Below are 27,624 nucleotides of genomic sequence, written 5' to 3' on the forward strand. Positions count from 1 at the left end.
GTCTGCCCTCGGCTCACGTCATGATCCCAGGGTCCTGAGATAGAGTCCCATGTCAGTTTCCCTGTTCAGCGGGGAGTCTGCTTCTCCCTCACCCTCTCCCTCTGCTTTTCCCTGCCCTGCTTGTACTCTCTCTCTGCCTCTCAAATAAATAAAATCTTAAATTAAAAAAAAAAAGAAAAAGAATTACCATGTAACTCCGCAATTTCACTTCTGGGTATATGCTCAAAAGAACTGAAAGCAGGGACCCGAACAGATGTTTGTACACCTATGTTCAGAGAACATTACTCACAACAGCCAAAAGGTGGAAGCAAGCAACCCACGTGCCCATCAAAGGATGAATGAATAAACAAGATGTGGTATACACATATATTATTCAAACCTGAAAACGAAGGAAATTCCGATACATGCCACAACATGGATGAACCTTAAAGACAGTATGCTAAGTGAAATAAGGCAGTCACAAAGACAAACACTGTATGATTTCCCTTCCATGAGGTGCCTACAGCAGTCAAACCCATAGAGACAGAAGCAGAATGGTAATTATCAGGGACTGAAGGCCGGGCAAATGGGAAGTTATTGTTTGATAACACCTTACAAACTTACGGAGTTTCAGTTGGGGAAGATGAAAATTTCTGGAGATGGATGGTGAGGATGATCGCACAACAACATGAATGCACTTGATGCCACAGAGCTGTACATTAAAAAACAGTTAAAATAGTCTGGATCATGTTATGAATATTTTACAATTTTTAAAAAGCCAACATATAAAAAAAGGGGTGGGGATGAGAAAACCTGCTTTCTCAATCCACAGCTATACTCTCAACATCTAAAGATACTAAAAAATAATTAATTTAAAAAAATGAAACTGATACACCAGGGGCCTGATTCATGGAAGGGAAGAATCTACTTAAAAAAAAAAAAAAAAACTGGGCAAAACTATAGACAAAAATATGATGTAAGTTATCTTCTAGTTCTTATAGATATTAGTAATTTACTTTATTGTATCTTATGCAACAGAATATTTTCCAATAGTAAGTCATAACATCATTTTGAAATTCATCACTAAAAATATAAAAGAAAATACACTGAATATTTTTAGATGCAGACATGATGAGAACTTTAAAAGCCAAACATCATTACACCATTTCAAATTGGAAACGAAAAAGCCACTGATGCACCTTATAGGGCAAGCTACTGTACCGCACTAGCTAGAGAAACACATCCAACAACGGAGACACTCAGGAAGCCCTGCTCAATGGACATTGCTGAATGCTTGCTGGGTAAGTCAGTTTAAAAAAAAAAAAAATCCTGGCAGTGGCACTTCCCAATGATACAATAACTCCTTAAATAAAATATTTATCTGCAAATGTGAAGACTGAGTTAATATCCCAGCTGCATAACTGTACTTTGCAATTGTACCTTATAAATGAATTAATCCCCAGATGTGACTGAACCTGCTATTTCTCTCATATGAGATGAATATTTGCTGCTGATACTGATTGAAGATTTTTTTTTTTTTTTTTTACTGTGAATGCCTGACAATAAACACTGGCATTCAAATAGTCAACATGTTGAGTAACCTTTTGGAATCTCATGGTTTATCACTGGAATAATTACACTGACACTTGTACTGCTGGATGAAAACAGTGGTGTGTAAAATTCCTGGTACCTTTGGAGCACCTGGGGGGGCTCCGTCGGTTAATTGTCTGACTCTTGATTTTGACTCAGGTCATGATCTCAGGGTTGTGAGATCAAGCCCTGCGTCAGGTTCCATTCTGAGGATGGAGCCTGCCTAAGATTCTCTCTCTCTCTCTCTCTTTCTCCCCCTAAAAAAAAACAAACAAAAAAAAATGCTGGTACCTTTGCTTGAATCAAGGCAGCTAATTGTTTATACCTGTCAGAATGGCTAAACTCAAAAAGAAATAACAAGTGTTGCCAAGGGTGTGGGGAAAAAGGAACCCTCGTGCACTGATGGTGGGAATGAAAACTGGTGTAGCCACTGAGGAAAATAGTACGGGTGTTCCTAAAAAAATAAAAAATAGAATTATCATATGATCCAATAATTCCACTACTAGATATTTACCCAAAGAAAATGAAAAAACTAATTCAAAAAGATATGTGCACGCCTATGTTTACTGCAGTATTTACAATAGCCAAGATATGGAAGGAACCCAAGTTTCTATGCTTAGATGAATGGATAAGATGTGGTTACACACATATACACACACACACACACACACACACACACACACACACACAGAGTATTACCCAGTCATAAAAAAGAATGAGATTGTGCCATCTACAACAACATGGTTGGATCTAGAGGGTATCATGCTAAGTGAAATAAGTCAGACAGAGAAAGACAATTACAATATGATTTCACTCATGTGTGGAATTGAAGAAACAAAACAAATGAGCAAACCAAGGGAAAAAAGAGACTCTTAAATACAAAGAACAAACTGGTGGGACAAACGAAAGGGGAGCCCACCTTGGGGCATGGGTGAAATAAGGAGGTTAAGAGCATGCTTATCGTGATGAGCACTGAAAAACATGTACAACTGCTGAATCACTACATCATACACCTGAAACTACTATAACACTGTATAATAATTATACTTAAAAAAGCAGTTAAGGGGCGCCTGGGTGGCTCAGTCGTTAAGCGTCTGCCTTCGGCTCAGGTCATGATCCCAGGGTCCTGGGATCGAGCCCCGCATCAGGCTCCCTGCTCCGCGGGAAGCCTGTTTCTCCCTCTCCCTCTCCCCCTGCTTGTGATCCTGCTCTCACTGTGTCTCTCTGTCAAATAAATAAAATCTTTAAAAAAAAAAATAAAAAATAAAAAATAAAAAAATAAAAAAGCAGTTAATTGTACTAGTCATTTATTGATCTTTGCTGCCACTCATTTGCACTTAAAAAAAAGGGCCGGGGCACCTGGGTGGCTCAGTTGGTTAGGCGACTGCCTTCGGCTCAGGTCAGGATCCTGGAGTCCCGGGATCGAGTCCCGCATCGGGCTCCCTGCTCAGCGGGGAGTCTGCTTCTCCCTCTGACCCTCTTCCCTCTCGTGCTCTCTGTCTCTCTCTCTCTCTCAAATAAATAAAAAATCTTTAAAAAAAAAAAAAGGCCGATCTAACTTTGATGAAGTGACACAAATTTCATTAATTGTCAACCCCTGATTTTACATCTTCTTTACACTGTGAAGAAATAGAAAGCACACATAAAGCACCCCTGTATACCCGCACACAGTAGTTACCTCAGGGAAAAGCACTCACGTCATCGCTTAAGTTGAGCTGAACTAACGGTTCTTTTCACGGAGCACCATTTTCACCTGAAAGACTGACAAACCATGGTTATTTATACTTGAGCTTTCGGTGGATATTTCTCAAAAAGGAATGATGTGAACCAAGGCACTTAATACAAAATAAATGACAGTTATTTGTTGCCCATAATAAAGCAGAAATTAAAATTTCAGAAAACTTGTATCCACCATTATGAGCTAAATAATTTCCCCATACATATACCTTCTAGATGAAATTGACGGTAATATCAACGTATGTGGTTTTTGAACTTGTATAATGGAACGTGTCAACATCTGAAAGACTGGCGTAACTCAGTGAACCACAATATAGGATGTTAAAAGTTCACGCATGGATAACAGATCTATTCCAAGTAAAACACAAACCAATGAACTATAATGTGATACTATGAAAATTTCATTGGTATAATTTCAGACTCCACACTGCAACTAACCTTTAAGAAAACCATCACTAAGATGTTTATAATCATGAATCCCACAATTTTGATGTTCATAATCATAATCCCATTATTATGTTATGTTATAGAAGATTTGTCCTGTTGGCCAATGTGCTTTAGAGATCCTGCTTGCTGGTTTGATGAAGTAATAAGTCAGGATGGAAAATGCTGGAAAATGCCACATGATAAGGAACTGCAAGTGACCTCTAGGAGAGGAAGGTGGCCTCCAGGCGCTGGCTACCAGCTAGCAGTCAGTAAAAGCCAGGGCCCTTAGTCCTACAGCTGCAAGGAAGGAATTCTACCAAAAACGTGAGCGAGCCTAGAAGCAGAGTCTTTCCAGCCAAGACTCCCGAGAATGCATCCTAGCTGACACCTTGATAGTAGCTGGTGAAATCCTAAGAAGAGGGATGGGTTAAGCTGTGTCCAGGTTCCTAACCCCAGAAATTGTGATATAATACATGAATGAGAAAGAAAGAAATATAAAAATAAACCATGTGTTGAATTTGCATGTAGCATACAGAAAGCATATCTACAATTATCTGAAAAAGCTATTAAAATGCTCCTCCCTCTCCCAACTGCATATCTATGCGAGGCAGGATTTTCTTCATATATTTCAACCGAAACAACCAACTGCAACAGACTGAATGAGAAAGCAGATTTGAGAAACTATCTGATAAGCAAGTATCAAAGAGGTTTCCAAAAAATGTTCCGCAGGGCCACTTTTCTCACTAAATTTTTCTTTTGTTTTGAAAAATGTTTTTTCATAGCAACAAGTGATCTTAACTGGTTATAGTCTCTTTGTTATTTTAAATCAATTAGATATGCTTTTTGTTTTCTCAGCTTTAATTTCTAATATGGTAAATAGGTATAATCCACCTAAAAGGTCTTTTGGGTCCTCTAAAATGTAAGAGTGAAAAGGGGGTGTTGGGACCAAGAAGTTTGAGAACTGTTGCAATGTTTCTATTTCCCTCGTCTCTGCCATAGGACACACTTTTCCCTCCTTTTCCCTCCAGTTATCTAAATTCTACCCATTTTTCACATTTGGCCATGCCAACCCGCTGGAAGCTCTTTCCCTTCTGAATGCCCAGAGAACTCATTTGGCATTTGTTTGCGGATTTCTTCATTTCCACTATGTATACCTGCCTGGCTTGTGAGGCCCCGAAGGAAAGGGACTGTGTGATGTGGCACATAACAGGTGCTCAAAAATACCTCTCCCGCCCTCCCCAGGCTAACGAATTAGCAGCTGACTAGTGAGTGCAGTTCAGACAAGCCACTGGGCTTTTATCAATGCTTGTTGAAGCCAGCCCGCGAAGGACAGGAGACAAGATGAAATTTAGAACAAACCTGAGTCTCAGAAAGGTCACCTGAAGAGTCTGAAAAGAGCAACAGCACAGATACCAGAATATTTAAGTGGAAAGGGTAGTAGTGGGTGATAGCAGACCATGAGACCTTTGTTTTTCAATAAAACAGCAAGTTACGTGTGGACCACTTTGGAACAAAAATGTGAGGAATAAATAAAGTAATACTGTAGGGAAGGCAATGGGGAATCAACAGAAGTTCCCCAAAGTCTCTTAGTGTAAAAGTTGAAAAAATGGCTTTAAACTGAGTAGCAATTGTTATAAATTGGACTGTGCCCCCCAAAAAGATGTACTGAGGTCCTAACCCTTGGTACCTGTGAATGTGATCTATTATTTAGCAATGGAGTCTCTATAGGTGTAATCACTTCAAGGGAGGTCATGAGGATGGGCCCTAATCAGATCTGACTGGTACCCTTACAAGAGGAGAAGAGACACAGAGAGAGAGACACACAGAGAGATTGTGTGGAAAGATGGAGGCAGAGACTGGAGTTACTCTGCCACAAGCTAAGGAATATCTGGGGCCACCAGAAGCTGAAAGAGGCAAGGAAGCCTCTCAGAGGCTTCAAAAGGAGTACGATCCTGTCAACATGTTAATTTTGGGCCTCTAGCCTTCAGAATGTAAAAAAATAAAGGTCTGTTGTGTGAAGCCATCCAGGTCACAGAACTTTGTCGTGGCGGCCCTAAGAAACTAGCACAGCAACAGAGCGAGGGACTCCTCACTACCCCTCCTCACACTCCCAAGAAGTCCTTCTCACCCACAGACAAAAAGTGGAACAAAAGGGGAAAATTCTAAAATGCAAATCTTGTTGCAGCAATAACAACAAAAATTTTATATTTATATATATATAAATCATATATATTTATATATTACATATTATGTATAATTATGTATATTATAGAATTATATAAATAATAGTTTTTTACTGGAAATTTCCAAACTGCAGGGTTTTTTTGTGGGCTTTTTCTTTTATTTTTTTTTGTTTTTTGGTTTTTTGTTTTTTATTTAAGGTTCTGGGAAAATGTCTCTGATCTAACACTGCTGTCAAAATTCAAGCCCACTGAATCTCTACAAATGTGTCTCTAAATACAGAGAAGAGTATTATCTTGCCATCTCACAATTCCTCAACTCTTTGCTACAAAAGGAAGTAATCCAGAAACTAATATATAAAGTTACCAATACTATTACTATGTCTTGACGAAAGATATATGGGATGACAAACATAATTCTTCAGATTTCTTCTAGATTTTATCCAGCCACGTGGACCCTTAACTCACCTGCTGGCCATTCTCAAGTCTCAAGATCCAAATCTTATCCATGTAGGGAATTTAACATTATAATCCACAGATTGTAACTTAAACCCTTGTAATGCATACTGGACATAGGAATTTGCCTTCAGCCTCACACTTTATTTCAATTCAAAAACAACGTGATTTTAGAGCTGTAAGGATATCTAGAGTCCCCTGACCTGATGACCAATTCCAGGTCCCCTAAACATCAGGTAGCCTCAGTGGTTCTCTAACTCTGGGCCCTAACCTATTAGTGGGTAGTAAAATCAAATTAGTATGTCCTAACTACTTTTAAAAAATAAAATAACAGAATAAAATAAAGTAGAGGCATCATTTATAGTAAGGCTAAGTGTCCCCAGGAAACTTCTATTTCAATTGTATATATAGGTTATGAAAACTGGATCATGAAGGAAAATCTATTATTACTGTATTTTGTTAATCCAAGTGCTGGCAGGAAACAGATGGTTCACTCAAATTAGGCACTTAGGTGTTTAATAAACTATTCGTAAAGGTTTGCACCAAGTTAAGGGAAAACATGAAGGGACAGTGCTCGTGACAGTGGTGAGCCCTTGCCATCACCCAGAACCCAAGAGCCAGGGAAAGGAGTGGGTGTCAATCCAGTGGAGAGAGGAGCATGAGGAGGGGGTGCTTGACAGGAGGTGTAACCTTCAGGGAAGAGAGGAAGCTAACCCACAGTGATCTGGCAAGAGGGGAGATGCCAACCCTCCCTTCTCCTGCTGGGGCCCCCCCTATAGCTGAGGACAACCAGAAGCCCCAGAGCCAGAGAGTCTACGCTGCTCAGCCCCCTAGGTCACAGAGGAGGCTGCAGAAGGGTCAAGAGTTGGTCTGGAGGGGTAGTCAGAGGGCTTCCAGCCACTGAGAATCTCTATCACAGAAGTCTGAAAGCCACCAATATAGTTTATATACTCATCAACCTAGTCTAACCACTTTCATTTCTGGACACCACATTTTTCCCATATCTGCCCTCAAATCCCACTCTTGAATTAAGGCTCTAATGTAATGCCAAGCAAGTGATGCAAAAGATTGGCATCTTTATGAACACATGACTTATCTCAGCCAGGCCCACAACACTCCCCAGCAACCTTTTCATCTGTCCTTAGTCTCCCACCTCTCCTACCCCTATCTGTGGGGCTCCCGAGGGCACAGATCATGTCTTACTGGTCCTTGTATCCCCAGGCCTCAGTGCCTAGAACACAGGGTAGGTATTCAATGAAACACAAAATTCAGACTGCTCCCTCTCCCCATTTCCACCCATACTTCCTTTACTATACAGAATCAACTCCCAAGTCTGATCCCTTTGTCCCCCAAAATCTCAAAGTCCATTTCGTCCTTTGCTTCAATATGTCTATCCTCCATTCTCATGGCAGGGACCCGGACCAGTTCTCCACCTCTAGCCTCAGCCCCTTGTCTTCATCCTCCAGGGTAAGCCATACAAAAAAGCAGATCAAACAGTATCACCACCCTGCCCAGAATGCTTCCTTGGAAAATGTTCCATAACACTATCCTCTTCCCCACCCAGGGGAAAAAAAAAAAAAAAAACACTTTACCTCAGGCACAGGCTGGCTGCTCCTCTCTTCCTCCCCACCAACCCTCCCCCATTCTCATACCTCCCTCTCCCTCCCCCACACCTCCCATCACCCTCCCCGCCCCTCCCTCCAGTGCCTCTGCCCACCCTTACTGCTCTGGCAAAGGTCCACCCATCCTTCAAAACCTAGACAGCTATCACTCCCCAAATGCAGCCTGCACGACTACCCATCTCTCCCTGCTCCTAGCAAAGCCAAGCTCAGTCACTTCCTCTGTCCACCACTCCAGGGCCCTCTACCACACTTACGCGGTTTGTCTACATTGTTCTCTCTACCCTTTTATTCTATAAGCCTGATGGAGGCAGGGACTATGCCTTATTTTATTCTATAACCCCAGCACAAAACACAATGCTTGACCCAAAATCATTGTTTAAATCCTCTCTCAAGTGACTGAAGTGACCTTTAGATTATTATAGACAGGGGCACCTGGGTGACTCAGTCGTTAAGCGTCTGCCTTCGGCTCAGGTCATGATCCCGGGGTCCTGGGATCAAGCCCCGCATTGGGCTCCCTGCTCCGCGGGAAACCTGCTTCTCCCTCTCCCACTCCCCCTGCTTGTGTTCCCTTTCTCGCTGTGTCTCTCTCTGTCAAATAAATAAAATCTTTACAAAATAATAGATTATTATAGACAACCATAGCAAAGCATCCACTACTTAGAGGCCTAAGGCCTCACTGAATAGACAACATACTTTTTATGTGAAGATGGGGTTAAGGGACTGTAATTATTTCCCATCATTCTTAAGTCAGGAACCCTACCATCTCTGCATCCCTTCCTCAGAACTGGCCACCTCTCTATGAGGAGGAAGGAGTATAAATTATATCTATATATCCCCTGTCACTCTTTCTAGGCTTCATGTCTTTATAAAAGAATACCAGCAAAACTTACCCTAAATCTCAGGGAGATGAAAGGTACAGCACAGGGAATATCATCACTGGTATCGTAATAGCCTTGTGTGGCAACAGACGGTCGCTACTCTTGTGGTGAGCACAGCATAACGTATAGATTTGTCCAATCACTATGTTGTACACCTGAAACTAAGGTAACACTGTGTGTCAACTGTGCTTCAATTTAAAAAACAAATAAAAATATGGATTAAAAAAAAACTAATCCTAAATCTCCTAAAAAGGCATCAGAAGTCTATTACGAGTTCCCCATAAATCCTTAATTTCGGGGCACCTGGGTGGCTCAGTCAGTTAAGCATCTGCCTTTGGCTCAGGTCATGATCCCAGGGTCCTGGGATGGAGCCCCGCATCGGGCTCCCTGCTCAGTGGAGAGTCTGCTTCTCCCTCTCCCTCTGCTGTTCCCCCTGCTTGCTCTCTCTCTCTCTCTCTCTCTCTCTCTCTCAAATAAATAAAATCTAAAAAACATTTTTAATTAAAAAAATAAATCCTTAATTTCTGCCTCAAACAAAGCAATAAAATGGGTCTGATTATTTCCCCTGTCCGTACGGTTCTCAGGTCTTGCTGACAGGGGCTTAGCCAAGAGCTGCAGACATCTCCCCTGTTATCTGCCTCCATCACCAAGCGGAACCCCACCCCCCCACCCCACAACTCCTCCAGGGCCCAGGACCCCCCAGCAAGCTTAATAACCTAACCTGAGGCAGAAGACTAGAGGAGTACAGGGCGTATTTATCTGGATGATACTTGGCACTGCATCTGATAGGAACTAAATTGAGAGTGAACCCTTTTTAATCAGACTGTCTTTGGTATCTTGAAATTCCACCTCATTGCAATCCAAAAAGCGAGAGTCCAGCAATCAAAAGAATGGCTGAGTCCAGAGACGAGAGGCAAACCCAATCTGGCAGCCCCTCAGACACAGCCCCTCAACACAGAAAACGAACTCATCCAAATTAAGATAATCCAGATTCATTTTTAAAAATCAACATGAAATTAATGAGTAAGACACTGAAAATCAAACATTGTTCAGATATAAGAAAGAGCACTGCACAAATCCTCATGAAGCAAAAAGAGGTTATTCCTTCATTGAAAATCCAGAACCACAGAGCACTCACCATCTCAACAATCTGAGAAGTGAGTCAACCTGTCAGAATCTGAAGCTGTTATTTAAGACAATCATTATGGCAGATATAATGGACCACTAAACTACTGTCTACAGTAAATGTGGATTTGATGAGGTATTTGAAGACAATCAAGAGAAAAGTTGCATTTAGACCAAAAAAAAAAAACACCGCATCTGAAGATTTCAAACTTGCAAAACTTCGTGTTGAATACAAAGTCATTCTCATTTTTATGAAAGGAAGCAAAGTGAAATTTAACATAATTTCACAAGTATTTATGGTATGCACACTAGATGTCAAGTATATGCTAAAAACAGGGATCGGAAAATTTTTAAAACTTCCTTGGTTTTGCATAGTTCACAGTGCAGCGAGGAGACAGAGCGAGCGCAGTGTGCGCCAGAGCCTGGCTAGTCACGCACCCTTATCCGAGGGGACTACTTTCCTAACCCCACTGCACCTAGATGGGGTACGCGGCTAGTCTTCCCAGGGAAATGCTAGTAAGAAGTGGTATCTGCCACTTCCAGGCCAGGCCACAGATGTCCTGTGGCCTCCTCCCTGCCCTCTTTATTCATCCGTCAGCAGAGTGCAGATCTACAGAAAACCCCAAAGCCAAAGCACACAGTGGGGAGGGGACTGTGTGTGTCAGAGCACGCACCTCCCACCCAGAAAGAGCACCCTTTGCTGTGATAAGCCACTGTCATCTGGGTGTTGTCTGTCAAGTTAGTAGCCTCTGACTACCGAACAGTAAAATGTAAGCTGCAGTTTCCAAAAGAAAAGCACAGGCATGGGGAGCTCTGAGAACACAAGAATGAGGCCCCCTGAGCGATGGTGAGGTGCGGCAGGCAGGGAGGAGATTCCTAGGGAAGAGGAAGCTGGAGACTCATCCTGAAGGATGGGCAGGATTTCCATGGGGTGGGGAAAGTGTGAAAGAACACAAAACTGCAGGTAGGAATCGGAAGGGCATAAAGGGAAAGGTAAGCAAAGTTTGCCTTTCCACCTAAAAGCAACAGAGAACGGTTTAAATATTCCCAGCAGCAGTTCATACATGACCTGATTTGTGGCTGTAAGGTCCTCAGTGGAAAAGATTTGGAAGAGTCCAGGGCTAGCAGAGGCAGAGAGGCCAGCCAAGAGCCTGCTGCAATCCCCCACCGCAGAAATGAGCAATGGCATGGCTTTGGGGTAGAGGCAGATGCATGAGATACACTTGGAACCAAAGAAACTTTTTTTTTTTTTTTTAAAGATTTTATTTATTTATTTATTTGAGAGAGAGAGAGAGAGAGAAACAGCATGAGAGGGGATAGGGTCAGAGGGAGAAGCAGGCTCCCCGCCGAGCTGGGAGCCCGATGCGGGACTCGATCCCAGGACTCCAGGATCACGACCCGAGCCGAAGGCAGTCGCGTAACCAACTGAGCCACCCAGGCTCCCCCAAAGAAACTTTTGAACCAACTAGACATAGGGTGGGATATAAGGGAGGAAAGGTCACCAAGGAACAAAGTATGCCCACGATTCTGGATCAGACATCTGGGTGAATGGTGGTGACCAGCAGATTTACAGAGAGCAGGCTGGGCTTCAACTGTGTGTGGGACACCAAGGTGGCGAAGTCCAGAGGCTGGTGGATTTGGGGTCTAAGGAAGCTCAGGGGTAGAGGTGTATATTTAGGGGTAGCTGAAGCCACAGAATAGAGGAGATCCCATTGAGAGCAAAACCAGAGCCTGATGCATCAGCACACATGAAAATACTGTAGGGAGCACCTGCAAAGACTTAGAAGAAAGACATGGGTTTAAAAATCCTAGAAAGTTCATGGGCAGTCAGAGCTTTAAAAGATCATCAAAAATAAGGGAAGAGGGGCCCCTGGCTGGCTCAGTCGGTAGAACGTGCAACTCTTGGTTTCAGGGTCGTGAATTCAAGCCTCACGTTGGGTGGAGAGATTACTTAAAATTTACTTAAATTTACTTAAATTACTTAAAATTACTTAAAATTTAAAAAATAAAAATCTTTAAGGGGTGCCTGGGTGGCTCAGTCAGTCAAGCATCTGCCTTCAGCTCAGGTCCTGATTCTGGGGTCCTGGGATTAAGCCCTGCATCAGGCTCCCTCTCCTTCTGCCCCTCCTCCTCCTTGTGCTCTCTCTCTCTCTCTCAAATAATTAAATAAAATCTTTAAAAATATTTTTAAAAAATAAATATTTAAAAAAAAATAAGGAATGAAAAGTAACAAAGCTACCACATTTTCATAATCTTGTTGAAAGCAGATTATCCGAGGAAGGTGTAAGAACCAAGGTAACCAACTGGGTTGGATGAGGCCTTAAGAGAAATATCTATTTTTTTAATCTAATGTTCCAAAATCTTCTCCATTTCTTAAATCCATGCAAATACTTTTAGACATGCAAATTGAGTGAAACATGAATATATTTCTAATAAAACCAATAGCTACATTAAGAAGCCATGAAAATCCCTTAGGGTATCACCCAAGGGTAGTCACAATCTGGTCCAAGTGACTCTGTGCACCACCGCTCCTCCCTGGGCCCTGACTTTTCACAACTCCCTCAACCAGCTGATGCCCACTCACTTTGTTCCCTCCACCTGGAATGCCTCACCTCACTTTTCCACCTTGCAAATTCCTCACCATCGTTCAACAGAGCTTCAGGGTCTTCTGTTTCAAAGAGCATTCTTGGTCCATACTGTAGCCCAGGAAACATACCACCAGAGTAAAACTGGCTTATTCACTTGTAGGCCTCCTCCCCCAGGAGGCTGTAAAACTCATCAAAACCAGAAACAGTGACTGATTAATCTACATATTCGTATCCCCAAGGACGTGACCTGTTATATTGGCAGCCCCTCCCGAAGAAAGCTACCTACTGCTATTCAGCTCCTTGTATAATCCTCTCCCTTCACCCTGGGCTCGACTGTTACTTGCTTTAATTAACAGAATGTGGCAGGGGCACCTGGGTGGCACAGTCGGTTAAGCATCCAACTCTTGGTTTCGGCTCAGGTCACGATCTCAGGGTTGTGAGATTAAGCCCTCTGTGCTCAGCATGGAGTCCGCTTGAGATTATCTCTCCCTCTCCTTCTGGCCCTCCTGCTCATTCTCTCTCTCTCTCTTTCTCTCTCTCAAATAAATCTTTTAAAAAAACTAATAGAATATGACAGAAAACATCATGCCAGTGGCAGGTCTAAGCCTTAAGAATACCTGGCAACTTCTGCAGTCTTTGGAGCCCTGAGCTGCCATTTAAGAAGTCTAGCGACCCTGCCCTGGAGACCATGGGAAGAGGCCACGGTGAAGAGGATCAAATGCTAAGACTGCATGAGAGAGAACCCAGGGACCCAGTGACAGTGAGAACCAAGGCTCCAGACAGAGGCCCCCAGGGCAATTAGCCCCCAGCTATTCAAGCCACCCCAGCTGAGGCACCAGACTTGTGCAATCTTGAACATCCCAGACCTAGAAAACATCACACTGAGCCTTCTTCAGGTATCTGGAGTTATTTTAAGCTACTAGATGGTGGGATAGTTTGTACTGGGGCAAGACATAACTGCAACAGATGGTAGTGGACACACGGTAAAAGAAGGTTTAACTCGGGAAGAGTTTATCACCAGCCCACTATGTGCCAGGCACTCACAGGACCTAGGGGGTCAACAATGAACAAGACTGACAAAGATCCCCACCTTTACTGAGCTAACATTCCAGTGGGGAGAGACGGACAGTAAATACAGTTGTAACAAGCAGTATGGTAGTAAGGGATGATTTCTGGGGAGAAAAGGCAGGAAACAACAATATAGAGGATGGTTGGAGGGGTTATAATTATACAGTGTGGTCACAAAGGTTTCATGGAGAGAGGAACAATCTTAAGATGGAAAAGATGAGGAAACCAGACAGATGGATAACTGAAGGGGACTATTTCAGGCAGAGAAAACAGCTCATGAGGTGGGAACCTGCCTGGCATTGTTGGAATAACAGCACAGGATCACGATGCTGGGGGAGAGTGGGGGGGGGGGGCGGAGGAGGTCTGAAAGGTAAGAGATGGTATGTGGGGTCCCCAAGACCACCCAGGTTCAATGATTCACCAGGATGACTCACAGGACTCAGCATACGGTCATTCTTACAACTATGATGTATCACAGTAAAAGGATACAAAGCAAAAATCAAGAAAGGGAAAAGACTCAAGGGTAAAGTTTGCAGGAAACTAGGCACGAGCTTCTAAGGATCCACTTCCAGTAGACCCTCACCCTCACCCCCGGCCCAGGAACAAGTTTTGACATCACCTGTGAAATGCTGTCTACCAGTGAGGATCATCAGAGACTCAGCATCCACAGTTTTCACCGGGGGCTGGTCACATAGGGACCCTCTGCCTAGCAGGCACAAAAATTCCAGACCTCAGAAAAAGAGCAAGTGTTCAGTATAAACCATACTGTTTGCATAAACAATAAGCCATTTGCATAAGCCATTCTTTTCAGGGAACGGTGGGAACGCTCCACAAATCTAAATTCCTGGATGCCAATCAAGGGCCAGCCTTATAAGTAGGCCTAAAGATAGGAGTCGCAGGCCTGCTACACTAACTTTTTTTTTGCACAGATACCCAGATCATGTAGCACCTTATAGGCCATCCGAAAGAGATGGGAGCCAACAGAGGATCTTGAGTAGAAGAATAACACGACCTGACTAGAATTTTAAATGTCACTCTAGCTTTTGTGTTGAGAAAAAAGACTTACAGTGGGAGTGTGGGGTAGAAACAGGGAAACTAAAACCCACTGGGAAAAAAACAAAAACAAAAACAAAAATGCCATGAGCCCCGAGGCGCCTGGGTGGCTCAGTTAGCTAAGCGACCGACTCTTCATTATGGCTCAGGCCACGATCTCAGGATTCTGAGATCAAGGCCCCCATTGGTCTGTGTGAGATTCTCTCTGCTCCTCCCTCCACACTCTCATGCACACACCTGCATGTGCTCTCTCTCTTTCACTCTCTCTCTCAAATAAGATCTTTTTTAAAAAATACCATGAACCCCAGCACACTAACAGAAAAGCTGGAAAGAAGAATTAGATTCTGAATGTATTGTGAGAAGTAGAGTCCCTCTGAGTGGCAGATTGATTGCAGGTCAATCATCCAAGGAAAAGAGTAATCAAAGATTGTGACAAGCATTTCTGGCCTGAACCACCAGAAGGATGACACTGCCATTTAATGAGATGGGAAGACCGTGGGAGGAGTGGATTTGGAGTAGAGGATCAAGAGTTCAGTTTGGGGATTGCTAAGGGTCAGATAACCTACCTAACATCCAAGTAAAGGTGTCAAGGAAATTGCTACGTACAGAGTTCAGAGCTCAGAGAGATCCGGCCTGGAGCTATAGAGATGATATTTGGGCCCATAATGCTGGATGAGCTCATCCAAAAGCAACTTAAATCTCACTAAAAATATCCAGACTTTTGTTCACCACTCCTTGTTGGCCCACCATCCGCCAATACCAAAAATAGAGGTTGTGCATCCCCAGGGTGTTGCACCAAAGGGGCAAACTGAAGCAGACCTCAACTTGCTTTAAAATTAAGCTGGATTTTGCTGATGTCTAGGTGAAGGATTCAAGATTTTATAGTCTCTCTCTTCCACCTGTGGATACCAAAAGGTAAATGAAGATCCCTTTCTGATTGGCAAAGTTCTCAACAGGACAACCACACCTGTAAGAATGTCAGATTAAGGGCTGCCTGGGATCTAAGCTTTAGACCAGTGGTTTCCAAAAGCAGCTGAGAGAAATCATCAGAGGAGCCTTAGACTTGAACTGCCCATTTAGGTTAAGTCATTTGTGACCATGTAAATTTAGATTTAAAATTCAATTCTTCAGTTGCACTAGCCACATTTCAAGTACTTAAAAGCCATGAGTGGCCACAGTCCACCCTATTGGAAAATAGAGACACAGAACACTTCCATTATCACAAAAAGTTCTACTGGACTGTAGTGCTTTACATTTTCCAAGAGAGACCCAAAGCTCTGCATTATTAATAGACACCTCAGATGATTTTCATGACCAATCTCTTCAGAAAACATAGTCTCATGAAAATCTGACATGATCATTTGCCCAACTTCCTCAAAGAGGATCTATGACACAGAATGCCCTGGGAATGAGGATAAATACTTGGTTAACTTAGCCACTTGAGCACAGTCTCCAAACTACAAATCCAGCGCTGTGACTCCCAATTGCACATGAGGCAATTAACTTAGCTCAGAGGAATGAAACGGCAGCCCCAACCCTGGTCAGCAAATGCTATATGTAGGTCACAGGAGGGGGGAAGCGTGGGGGTGGTGGGTGAGAGAGAGAAAGGGGCATGGGGGGGTGCAACAGGGAGGTGTGGGGGAGGGGACAGAGAGGTGAGGTGTGGGGGACAGAGAGAGGTATAGGAGGAAAGAGAAAGGGGTGTAATGGGGAAGAGAAGGTCCAGGGACCACAAACCCAAATGACTACAGCAAGCCAAAGAACAACAATGGACCATAAATAAGCAAATAACAGAGTAAAAAGTTAAGTCTGAGGTAGTAACATACTGTTGGTGAGGCAATAATGGAATGGAGAGCAGATGTCTCATCTGCAACTGATGGTTGGGAGGTGGGAAAGTAAAGCCCACTGCTGTCAGAGATTCTGATTTGTTCCACCCCCCTCAAAGAACTCTGGATCTTTGCATGAAGTCTCAGAATATTTAAACATGGCAACTAAGTCAAAATGTGATACTGAGGGGCACCTGGGTGGCTCAATCAGTCAAGCGTCTGCCTTCAGCTCAGGTCATGATCCCAGGGTCCTGGGATCAAGTCCCACATCGGGCTCCTTGCTCACTGGGGAAACTGCTTCTCCCTCTCCTCCTCACTCGTGCTCTCTCTCACTATCTGTCTCTCAAATAAATAAATAAAAATCTTTTTTAAAAAATGTGATACTTTGGGACATCTGGGTGGCTCAGTGGGTTAAGCGGCTACCTTTGACTCAGGTCACGATCCCAGAGTTCTGGGATCGAGTCCCACGTCAGGCTCCTAGCTCAGCGGGGAACATGCATCTCCCTCTGCCTGCCACTCCCCCTGCTCTGCTCTCTCTCTCTCTCTCCCTCTGACAAATAAATAAATAAAATCTTTTAAAATTTAAAAAAAAATGTGATACTGAGCAGAACTGAAAAAACATGTCTGTGGGTCAGGAGGCCCCACTAGCCCTGCATCTGCAAACTCAGAGACTCTTCTATGCAAGTCAAGTAGCAGAACCAAAACCAAGCTAGCAGCATGTGCCCTGCTGGTGGTGAGTCAGTCTTATCCACACACTGGGGAGAGCATGTAGTCCACACACTAGGAGAGGACTGAATAGAAAATGAAGCACTGAAGTAAGTCCGTGTCCAATAAATTGAAAAGCATTTCAGGAATCCAGTCTGGTCCTAGCTTATGTATACAGGAACCTTAAAATCTGGAAACAAGACATCAAAAACTGAAGACTTCAAGAATTTAGGATTTCTAGCCTATTCCTCCAGGTTAGGCCCATACAATAGCAGGCCAGATTCTTGTTGCTGTACAAATTTTTAGATGCTGACCCACAATTTATCAGAAAATGGAATTATTACTCTTATCTTGCTCAGATTTGGGAAGCCAGTCTCAATGGTAAAACAAATTATTCAAAATCTCTGAACACAGAAGAGATACATTTAGGCAAGTCTATCAAATGTTTCTTCAAAAAAAAAGTATTCTCACACAGTCAAATCCACAAATCTGCTTAAAATTCCAGCATACCCACTATCCCATGAATTCAATATTCGTATTACCTCATTCATTTCGACTCCACACACTATATATTCTCATTACTAAACAAGCCTTTCCCTTATTCACTTTGACCTCATCTAGTGTGTGTGTGTTTGTGTGTGTGTGTATGAAATATATATATATAAATAAATGAATGTTCAATTTAATAAATTATTTGAACACCTGCTGTGAGAATTCATTCATGGTAAGAGGGACGATTGCTAATGACAGTTGGTCTGGAGAGGTCTAAAATACAGTATCTGTCATCAAAAGAGTTTAAAATCAAATGAGTTCAGTGATACCAAATGATTTAGGTAATTGATCAATAGTTCTCAGCCCTGGCTGGGCATTAAAATCACCTTTTTAAAACACCGATGCCCAGGCTCCATTCCAAACCCACTGAATTAGAATCCTGGAGAAAGGGATGTAGGCATTTGTATTATTTAAAATGTTAAATGATAAATTAGAGGTAACTAATGATCAGCCAGGGTTGAGAGCCCCTGCAGGATATGGCTCAATTACTGTTCACCTGTGACACGTAATTTTGATGATAAATTTAACTAGTTACCCAATGATCCCCACCTTGACTACTTAAGAAGACAATCTCCTCTCCACTAACTAATTAAGCAAATTAGATTTAGAGCTTTGGACACTGATAAACTACCAGGATCCAAAGGCAAGCAACCCCATAATTCTTGCCCCTTGGTCAATTCCATCTTCCCGGTAAAATTCATTGAACGGCGGGGAGGGGGAGGCGGCAGGAAACTCAAAGTCCCAGATTTCAGAACATAATTAAAGCCTTCCCAAAAGTTCCTTCAGTGTCTTCAGCATCTTACCTACTTCTGGCCTTATCTGATGCTGATTCAGCTGGTTCCCCACATTCCCCAAATACCAGTTGTCTTTGTTTCTTCTCAGCAGAGGGTGGATACTTCTCTGATGCTGTCCACAGAATCCAGAATGGCCTCCTTGGGCTTCACTTACCCTCCAAACTAGAGACTCCTCAACTCTATCCTCAATTTTGAAATCTGCCTTTCTCCCATCTAAATGATTCAAGGCCCAAAAAGAAATGGGCTTAATTTACATTCATGTTCCCGCCAAATTTGTTTCTTTATACCACTCTCGACCTGAATATCTAAGAGATTTGGCCCATTTTTCCATTTGTAATCAAACTAAGAAATGTTTTTCATACTTGGTTTGCAAATCCTGCAATATTAGGCTCAGAATTTAGACTTCTCCCCATTACATGTAGACCTATACTATATAAGATACAATCAAGAGAAACTTGTGCATGTCACAACTCTCTGCAAGAAACAAAATTGCCATCTTCAGGTTGATACGTTAGTACAGCAGTTTGTAGATGGAATGGTCTTTTTAAAACAAACTGTAAAAAATAAATAAGATGGATAAATTCCACTGCATAATAACCTACTGGGCAGTGCAGGGACTATGAGTAAGGACCCTATGAATAAGGACTCAGTTCCTGGGTTCAATTCTACCACATAGCACTCATACCTCTGTGTCTCTTTTTTTCCACATCTGTAAAAAGAAAATATTAGTACCTGCCTTATGAGGTCATTTTACTTATGCAGTAAAGTTCCTACAACAGCGCCTGCATGGAGTAAGCACGATTCATGTTATTGTTATGTTTTGATTTCTGAGTGCAGGGCTAAAAACCTTGCTGTCCAGGGAAGCAAGCCTTTTAAATCTCTTTCACTGATTTAAAGAAAGTGAATTTATGACAAGTTGCCTTTCAAATTGAATTTTGACATTTCTGGTTTTTTCCCATTATTTTCTAAATTCAATGGATGAAAGCATGGAATTTGACAGATTATTTCTTGACATTTTAGTTCCATTAGGAATACCATTTAATATTAGTTAAGCCTTGTTATGATTACAATACTATTTAAAATGAAACTATGGGAGAAAGAGATTTGGGAAAGAGAAAATATCACTTGCCACTTATTAAATTGAGATTTTAAAAGCCAAAGAAGGGAGGGAGAATTTATAAATGGCAGGTGACCTTTAAATGTCACATTCGCTAATATATAAATGTAAACACAGAAAAATGTAATATCTGGTAAAAACAGTAAACTGATCAATACAATTACATTATAGGTTCTGTGATATTATAAATTATGCTTTCAGTACAGAATATCAGTAGCTTTTTAACACCTTTTAAGATCAAATTACAATGCACTAAATTTCATCTAGTCCCCTGCATGTTATTTATAAGTATGTAGCTTACTTCTATTACTTGGACAGCTCCACGTAATTTAAACTTCTAAATATACAAGATGTTAGAGCATAAATTATTTTTAATATTGAGTTAGTAAAAAATAAGTATCACCTCATTAAGATATTCCTTCAATGACATTTACTTTAATAATTTGTCTGAATAATGTTGTTGCTATTAACCTTAGCTTACTTTCAAAAGTGAGGGAAATATAGTTCCAAGAAGAATTGGTTACTTGTGCAAATCTCAGTTTTTAACCGAATTACACAATGCAAAACAGCATACACTATTGTAACAATGGGGAAAAATGGAGTAGATACTCATATAGTTTTATAGGCCATGTCTACAGTTCTCACAGCATGAGAACAAATATTAAGAGAGCCACTGACCTCTAACACAAGAGTTTATGGCCTGTCCTTTTTGAGGAGGATTTGAGGTATGATGCTCCATTTGAAGATTCAAAAAAGAAAAAGGTGCTCTTCAATGCCTTCATTTAAAGATCCCATCGAAGAAAACACGGAGTCCCAGTATGTTACCCAAACACCCATTATGAATTCTAATGTCTAGCCAGGCCTTCTGAACATGCACTGCATGCACACTTAAAAATAACAGTCACTTAACTTTTACTTGTTTCTGATTTCAGGGACAGGGCTAGGAACAATCTAGTCAACAGTCACGAAGGGTCTGACACAGTGCACACACTAGTAAATACTCATAGAATATGCGGCGTTAAACTAAAGACACTCAAAATATAGACTGGTTAGTGTAAGCAAACAGCATCCTTCCACCTAAGTTCCCGCCCCAGTCACTGATGGAGAATTGCTCACAAGATTTCAACCCCAAGGGCCCCATCAGTTCTAACTTCCGAGTGTCTGTTACTAGCACCAATCAACTTTCTAACTCCAAGGAACAGACGTGGGGCGAGCCATAGTCCTGGTCAAAACTCACACCTGAAGTAAGCTATACCTTCAACTACTCCCTTAAGAAGAGTTCTCTCAAACACCTTCTAAAGCAGTGCTTCTCAAATTTCAATGGTCATTCCAATCACCTGGGAACTTGTTGAAAACCAGATTCAGAGGCAGGGGGCTTGGATTAGGGCACCAGATTGTGCATTTGTAGCCAGCCCCCAACTGACTCCCATGAAGCGTTTCCTCCTATCACCCCCTGAGAAGCAAGGCCCACAAACGCCCAGACATCCAGGTCACTTAACATTAGCAAATAAACAAAAGTTGCGAGCACAGGTAGCGCCGAATAAAGTCTCCTGGGCGCTCTGCGTCCCTTGGGCGTCGCCACCCGGTCCTGGGGCCTCTGGCAGGTGCCTCGGCCTCGGTGCGCTCGCTGGTAGCCCGCCCCGCAGCCGCGCCCCCCCGCCCCCCCGCCAGCGCGCTCACCTTCTCCCGGGTCTTCAGGTACCGCTGCAGCGCCTGCTGCGTGAGCTCCCGGACGCGCAGCTGGCCCTCCTTGCAGGGCACCACGATGCCTGTCCTGCCGAAGCACACGGTCACTTTCATCCTGGCCCCCGGTGCCCAGGCCGTGCCCGGCTGAACAGGTGTCCGGCCCCACGGGCACAGCCCCTAATGCCGGGGTACGCCCGGTGCGGGCGGGTCCGGAGCCCCCGGGCGCTTCTCCCCGGCGTCCCCTCAGGGCCCGGGGCTCGCGGCGGCGCCCCTCCGCCCGGCGTCGGCGGCCCCGCGGCGAGCGGCAATCGGGGGAGGGGGCGGCAAAGCGAAGGGCTACCTCCCAGGTAGCTGGTGACCGGGGACGCGGCGGCACCGCGGCCGGGCTCCTCCTGCTCCGGCTCGGGCTCCTGCTCGGGCCCGGACGAGGCGGCTGCTCCGAGCCCGCCAAAGCGAAACTGCCGGCCCGGCTCCGGCCCTGGCCCTGCCCCCTGGCCCTGGCCCTGGCCCGGCCCTGGCCCTGCCCTGGCGGCGGCGGCGGCCGGGCCGGCCCCAGGCCCCGGGCTGGAGTGGGCGGTGGCGGCGGCAGCGCGCGGGGCCGGAGTTGGGAGGAAACTTTTGCGCCGGATCCCAACTCCTCGGCGGCGCGCAGCGCTCTGGGCTCCCGCGGCCCCCGGGCCGGCCTGGGCCCGGCTCTTAAAGGGGCCGCGACGCTCCCCGGCCCCGCCGCTCACTCGGCGGCACGGGGCGGGGGCCCTTCAGCGGGTAACTGGAGCCCGGGAGCCTCGTCCCCTCACTCGATCTCTCCCTGGCTCTGTCCCTCTCGCACACACGCTGAGCTCGAGGGAATTGTAAGGGGACCTGAGAGCTACCCACCAGGGAATTGAAACCGGATCTCATAAAGCACCCTTGAGGGAATAGCTGGGAGACTGCTGAGCTACACTGTTAAAATGTGGGGACTGGAGCAAGATTCAAGGAAAGCCTGGGAGCAGGTGCTTGTCGCCACGCCCACCAAAAACACCCCAGGGAGTGGCGGCTCACAGGTACTGAGATGCAGGGATGGCCCAAGGGCCTGCCAGGACCCTTGTCTTAAGCAGAGCGCTGATTCTGTCCTCTGGAGTCCTGAGATGGCAAAACTAAAGGGTTCTTGGGGATAACGTGGTGGTGGAATCCTTCCTTTTACGGAAGACGAAACTGAGTATTTCCCCAAAAGTCACACCCCAGACCCAGAAATAATAGCATATGTTTACATATATACTTCTGAAAATGTGTCTTCTGTTGTGCATTTGACTAGAAAAAACATTTTAAACACGTTTAGGCTCATGATTTGTCAGGTGAGTGTTCACCACCTATTGAAATAGGTGTATCTGAGAAAAAAAAATTAACAAAAAATATTTGTGTCATTCTTAGCTCACATATCATTGAGCTCCTTTGAGCCTAACAACACCCCTGTAAGGTAAATAACTATTTTTCCCATTTTGTGCATGAAAAATGGTGCCAAAGGAGGTTAAGGAACTGAGCTGACCGTGAAGTTAGTTATGCTAAGAGAAACTCAGTTCTTCCATGCTAAATCTCTGGTCTCCCCAAGCCGTTTTTCTGGCAAACTAGTTCATCCAACAAGATCCTCAGGGCTACATCATGTGTTTCTCTACAAAAGAATTTGTTCCTGGGGCGTCTGGGTGGTGCAATCCATTAAGGATCTGACTCTTGGTTTCTGCTCAGGTCATGATCTCAGGGTCCTGGGATCCAGCCCCCTGTAAAGGTCCCCACTCAGCGAGGAGTCTGCTTAAGATTCTCTCTCCCTCTCCCTCTGCCCCTTCCTCTCTCTCTTTCTGTCTCTCTCTCAAATAAATAAATCTTTAAAAAAATAATTTGTTCCTTTATCAAGACATTTTTAAATTGAACTTGAATTGCCTAGGATGGTATGATAATGTGCAGGAGATTTAATTAATGGGCTCATGAATTTTGAGAGTTTTAAAATTTTTTCCTCATTCATACATGCAATAAATATATATATGGTTGTCTTCTATGTACAGGGGCTTATATAAGGTCAGTGGCATCAAAGAGGATCACGTATACCAAGTTGATTTGAAAAATATATATTAGACAGTATAATTTGGGAGCAAATGCAATACAGACCAATTTAAATAAAGACAGAATCTATTTCCTCAATCTTTTCCTCATAAAATCAGAAGATCCAAAGAGTACTCCTCTGAGGCAAGATTCAATCTAGAAACTCAAACAATGTCCTCAGGGGCCATATTTCTATATCTATTGGCGCTGTGTTCCTCGATGTTCCAATTCTCAGTCAGGATCTCCCCGGAGGAGGCAAAGATGGCCACTCCCAGTGTTCCAGGTTTACACGGCCTTAAAGACAGTCATCTCAGATACCAGTAAGCCTTTTTCTGGTGAGGACTTGCATATCCAAGCTTGAGTCACATACCTTCCCTCTGGCAAGATGATTGGCCAGACCTGGTTCACCTGCCACTAAACTAGGACTGAAAACAGGAGGGGTGAACACCCAAAAGATGGGACAGCAAAGCACATTTCACCACCACAAAATATAAGACTGCTTTCCAGCCCTCGGGGGGCTTAAAGGTAGATAGCAGGGAAGACAAGGCCTGCAGATGTGAAAAGTTAAATAGAAACTACAAAACAACAGCAAATTTGATAATCCTACTGAACGTTATTGATTTAGATGTATGCCAGGCACTGTTTAAAGTGAATATAAAGTATAAATAAAAATAGATTATATATTACATATGAACATATATATGCATATATACATATGCATCATCTATTATGTATCTGTATCTTATTTTCCTTTGCAATAATCTTATAGGAGAAGTTCTTTTGTTACCGTCCTTTTAAAGATGAAATTGAGGCAAAGGGAGGTAAAATCATATTCTTAGCAAGCAGCAGAGGCTGGATTAGAACCCAGGCAGTATGACTCCAGTCAGACTTGCTAGTAACTGCTATGCTGATCTGACTTGGTGAGTACCGAATGAGTAGAGCAAAGAAACAAATAGTTACTAATGCTGTGCATTATTATGTGACCCCTAGTTTTAACATTGTATATTTTATAGACATGTAGAATGGTATAGAACAAAGATTTTTAGCTGATGAAATGATGCATTCTTTATGTTCGTGGTTTGTTTCTTTTTTTCTTTGCACTTGCTCCAGACTCTTACTCTTCTGCTCAGATAATGAAGAACTTATGCTTTTCTTCACACCCCAAACTTCCTCTGGGCCTAGCTTTAGCCCCTCCTCAATACCTAGAGCCCCCAGTATCCTGGCTTTGAAAAGCCCCAGGTTAAGCAGGAAGAGCACCCAGGCTCTCCACAACCCACTTACAGAAAGATTGGAATCAGCTTGTGTGGCATGCAGAGGCTGTGTTGTCATAAGATGAAGGAAGAGACAGAGCTAGGCACACATCTGAACGATGCATTGTGCAATCCTGCACATCCTGGAGTGAACTTTAATGACCCCAAGCTAGTAATTACAAAAAGAGTTTAGTGTTATTAATTCATGTTTATTAAACAGTCAGATTTAATTTGTTCTTCAGTCTTATCACAGCATACCACAGCATATCACAGCATACATAGAAACAATTTATCATATATTAAGTGCTATAAAAGAACATAGTTACAACACACAGACATTCATGCCCAGCAAATTCCTAAATCAATATTTCATGCCCCATGGGACTTCTGGGCAGAAGACAATAAATAATTTGCCTTGATTGAGTAACACTGGAGGATTCTAGGCCTGGGTTCCATTTTCTTGTTTTGCCTGTTGGATGGATAAATATTGCCTGTGGTGTGATATTTTCCCACTTGTTATCCAACAGCTGAGCAAGCTTTGGAGGAGCTAGTGAAAATCTTATGCAGAGAACAATAATACTGACCAATATTATTAAACTGCTCTGCCTTATGAAAAGTATAACTAAAATGTCAGGTACCATCAGGCATATACTGAATAAAAAAAAAAGATAATTTTATATATAGTTGACCAGGCATCCATTCTAGTATTTAGCACCATTAAAACAGAAAACATTTTCACCTTTCAAGGAATTTTTTATAACAAGCAGTATTTATGTCGAATTCAATATTTTTTCATGCTAATCTTCCTTCTAAGACCTTTGGAACGATTAGTACAATACATTATGTTCTTGGGGCGCCTGGGTGGCTCAGTCGGTTAAGCGTCTGCCTTCAGCTCAGGTCATGATCTCAGGAATGGAGCCCCACGTTGGGCTCAGATTCAGGCTCCCTGCTTAGCAGGGAGTCTGTTTCTCCCTCTCCATGTGCCCCTCCCCCGGCTCGTGCTCTCTCTCTCTCTCTATTTCTCTCTCAAATGAATAAATAAAATCTTAAAAGGAAAAAAAATCAATACGTTATGTTCTTAGCTTCCTTACAAAAGCAGGTGCCAGAGTGATGTCTTAAAAGAAAGAAAAATGGGTAGGAGTCTTCATTCTTTCTGTCCAAGTTTAAAAGCCAAGGGTTTCGGTTATTGTTTAATTTGGCAAGAATGGGTTTTTCTTAAGAGATGTTCATCTCTAAGTGCCTGATGGTATTCATTTGTTGACTGTTTCTTTGTTGACTCTTTCTGTAGGTGTTCTTAAAGCACAAATAATAATGTTTTACACCCTGAAGGGAGGGTTGTGAGCTATCAGCTTTTTGAAAGATCCTTGTTTATGCATATTCTGTAAGTAATACTCTTAAGTCTCCACAATGATACAGCTAGACCACCCCTCCTTATACTGAATTACACTCGATGGATATTAATGTCCTGCTTGATTTATGTTTTCCTAAAAAAAAAAAAAAAACCTGGATCATGAAGTGAGTATATCTTTAAGAAAAAATTAAACAACCAAAAGCAAGGAAACTCTTCAACTGATGTTGTATTAAGAGTTGAGCATTACGGGCGCCTGGGTGGCTCAGTCGTTAAGCGTCTGCCTTCAGCTCAAGTCATGATCCCAGGGTTCTGGGATCGAGTCCCACATCGGGCTCTCTGCTCAGCAGGAAGCCAGCTTCTCCCTCTCCCACTCCCCCTGCTTGTGTTCCTGCTCTCGCTATCTCTCTGTCAAATAAATAAATAAAATCTTTAAAAAAAAAAAAAAAAGAGTTGAGCATTAGTTCTATGTTTGTCCTCCATGTGTGATCTCCTTCTGAAGCACATCATGAATGCTGGCCACTAGCAAGAGGTCCTATCCAGACTAGCAAGCACCAGGTCCTCTCACCACGAGGCTTTAGTGACAGACTTAAAAAGGAGGCCCATGGTGATGATCAGGGATGCTCTCCAACAAGTTCAGTTATCCAAGGACAGCTCCTGAGGTGAGGTGGCAATCAAGCGTTCTCTTTTCAGTTCCCTCACTTTTCCTAAGGCCTCCTTCTGGGCTCGTTCTTATCCCTTTAGTTGGTGAAGTGAGTTGGTGTTGGCTTAATTGACAGGAGGTAGAGAAAGAAGTGAGATTTGACACCAGATGTCTCAATGTATCAAAGGATTAGAGGCAGAACAAGTAGACTGGAGCTAGACAGACTGAGGTTCCAAAGCCACTTACGTCTAATACATGGTGAGGCAGGCTTCACGGCGTCTCTTGACCAAATGGCATGATCACATACATAAAGCACCCAGCACATAGTAGGCAAAATCTATTGCCATCTGCCACCTTTTATGCTATTTACTAGCATTTCTAAATGCCATGTATTTTCACTGTGCCTGAAACTACTCCTGGAAAGAAACATATCAAGTGGCACTCAAAAGCTACACATCATCATTCTCATGAAAGTTTTTGAAGCCTGAGTGTAATTCGATCTGTAATGAAGGGGCCACCCTCGCAGCAAAACAGTAAGATTTGTGTCATGTTTCCCAATCTACATATTATGAAATGTGTTGCTCAAAAAATAATCCTGGTCATAATAGCCTAGTACATGAGGATCATAGAATTCCAGAACTGAAAGTGGCCTTAGAGATAATTTGTATAACCCCCTCATTTCATAGATGAGGACACTAAGGACTGGAAAGATCAGGTGAGCAGCCAAAACCAATACCCAGATCCTTCAGGGTGTACTCCGGCACTTTCTTCACTTTCCTGTCTGCCTGGTAATAGAATTTATTTATTTATTTATTTATTTATTTATTTATTTATTTATCTTTTAGAGAGAGAGTTGAACAGCGGGGGTGGGGGGGTGGAGAGGGTGAGCAGAGAGAGAGGGAGAAAGAGAATCTCAATCAGGTTCTAC

The 27,624-nt window shown here is 43.1% G+C and overlaps 1 protein-coding gene across 1 annotated transcript in view; it reads right to left on the reverse strand.

The window, feature by feature from the left end:
* The window catches only part of PARD3B (par-3 family cell polarity regulator beta), a 999,887-nt gene extending 978,022 nt beyond the window's left edge, over nucleotides 1-21,865 (reverse strand). The window contains exon 1 of the mRNA XM_032403913.1: nucleotides 21,377-21,865. Within this exon, the coding sequence (XP_032259804.1) occupies nucleotides 21,377-21,496 (120 nt within the window). The 5' untranslated portion in view covers nucleotides 21,497-21,865. The remainder of the gene's footprint in view (nucleotides 1-21,376) is intronic.
* Nucleotides 21,866-27,624: the final 5,759 nt, after the last annotated feature.

The sequence above is a fragment of the Phoca vitulina genome, unplaced genomic scaffold, assembly GCF_004348235.1.
Source record: "Phoca vitulina isolate PV1807 unplaced genomic scaffold, GSC_HSeal_1.0 scaffold1, whole genome shotgun sequence".
Classification (NCBI taxonomy): Eukaryota; Metazoa; Chordata; class Mammalia; order Carnivora; family Phocidae; genus Phoca; species Phoca vitulina.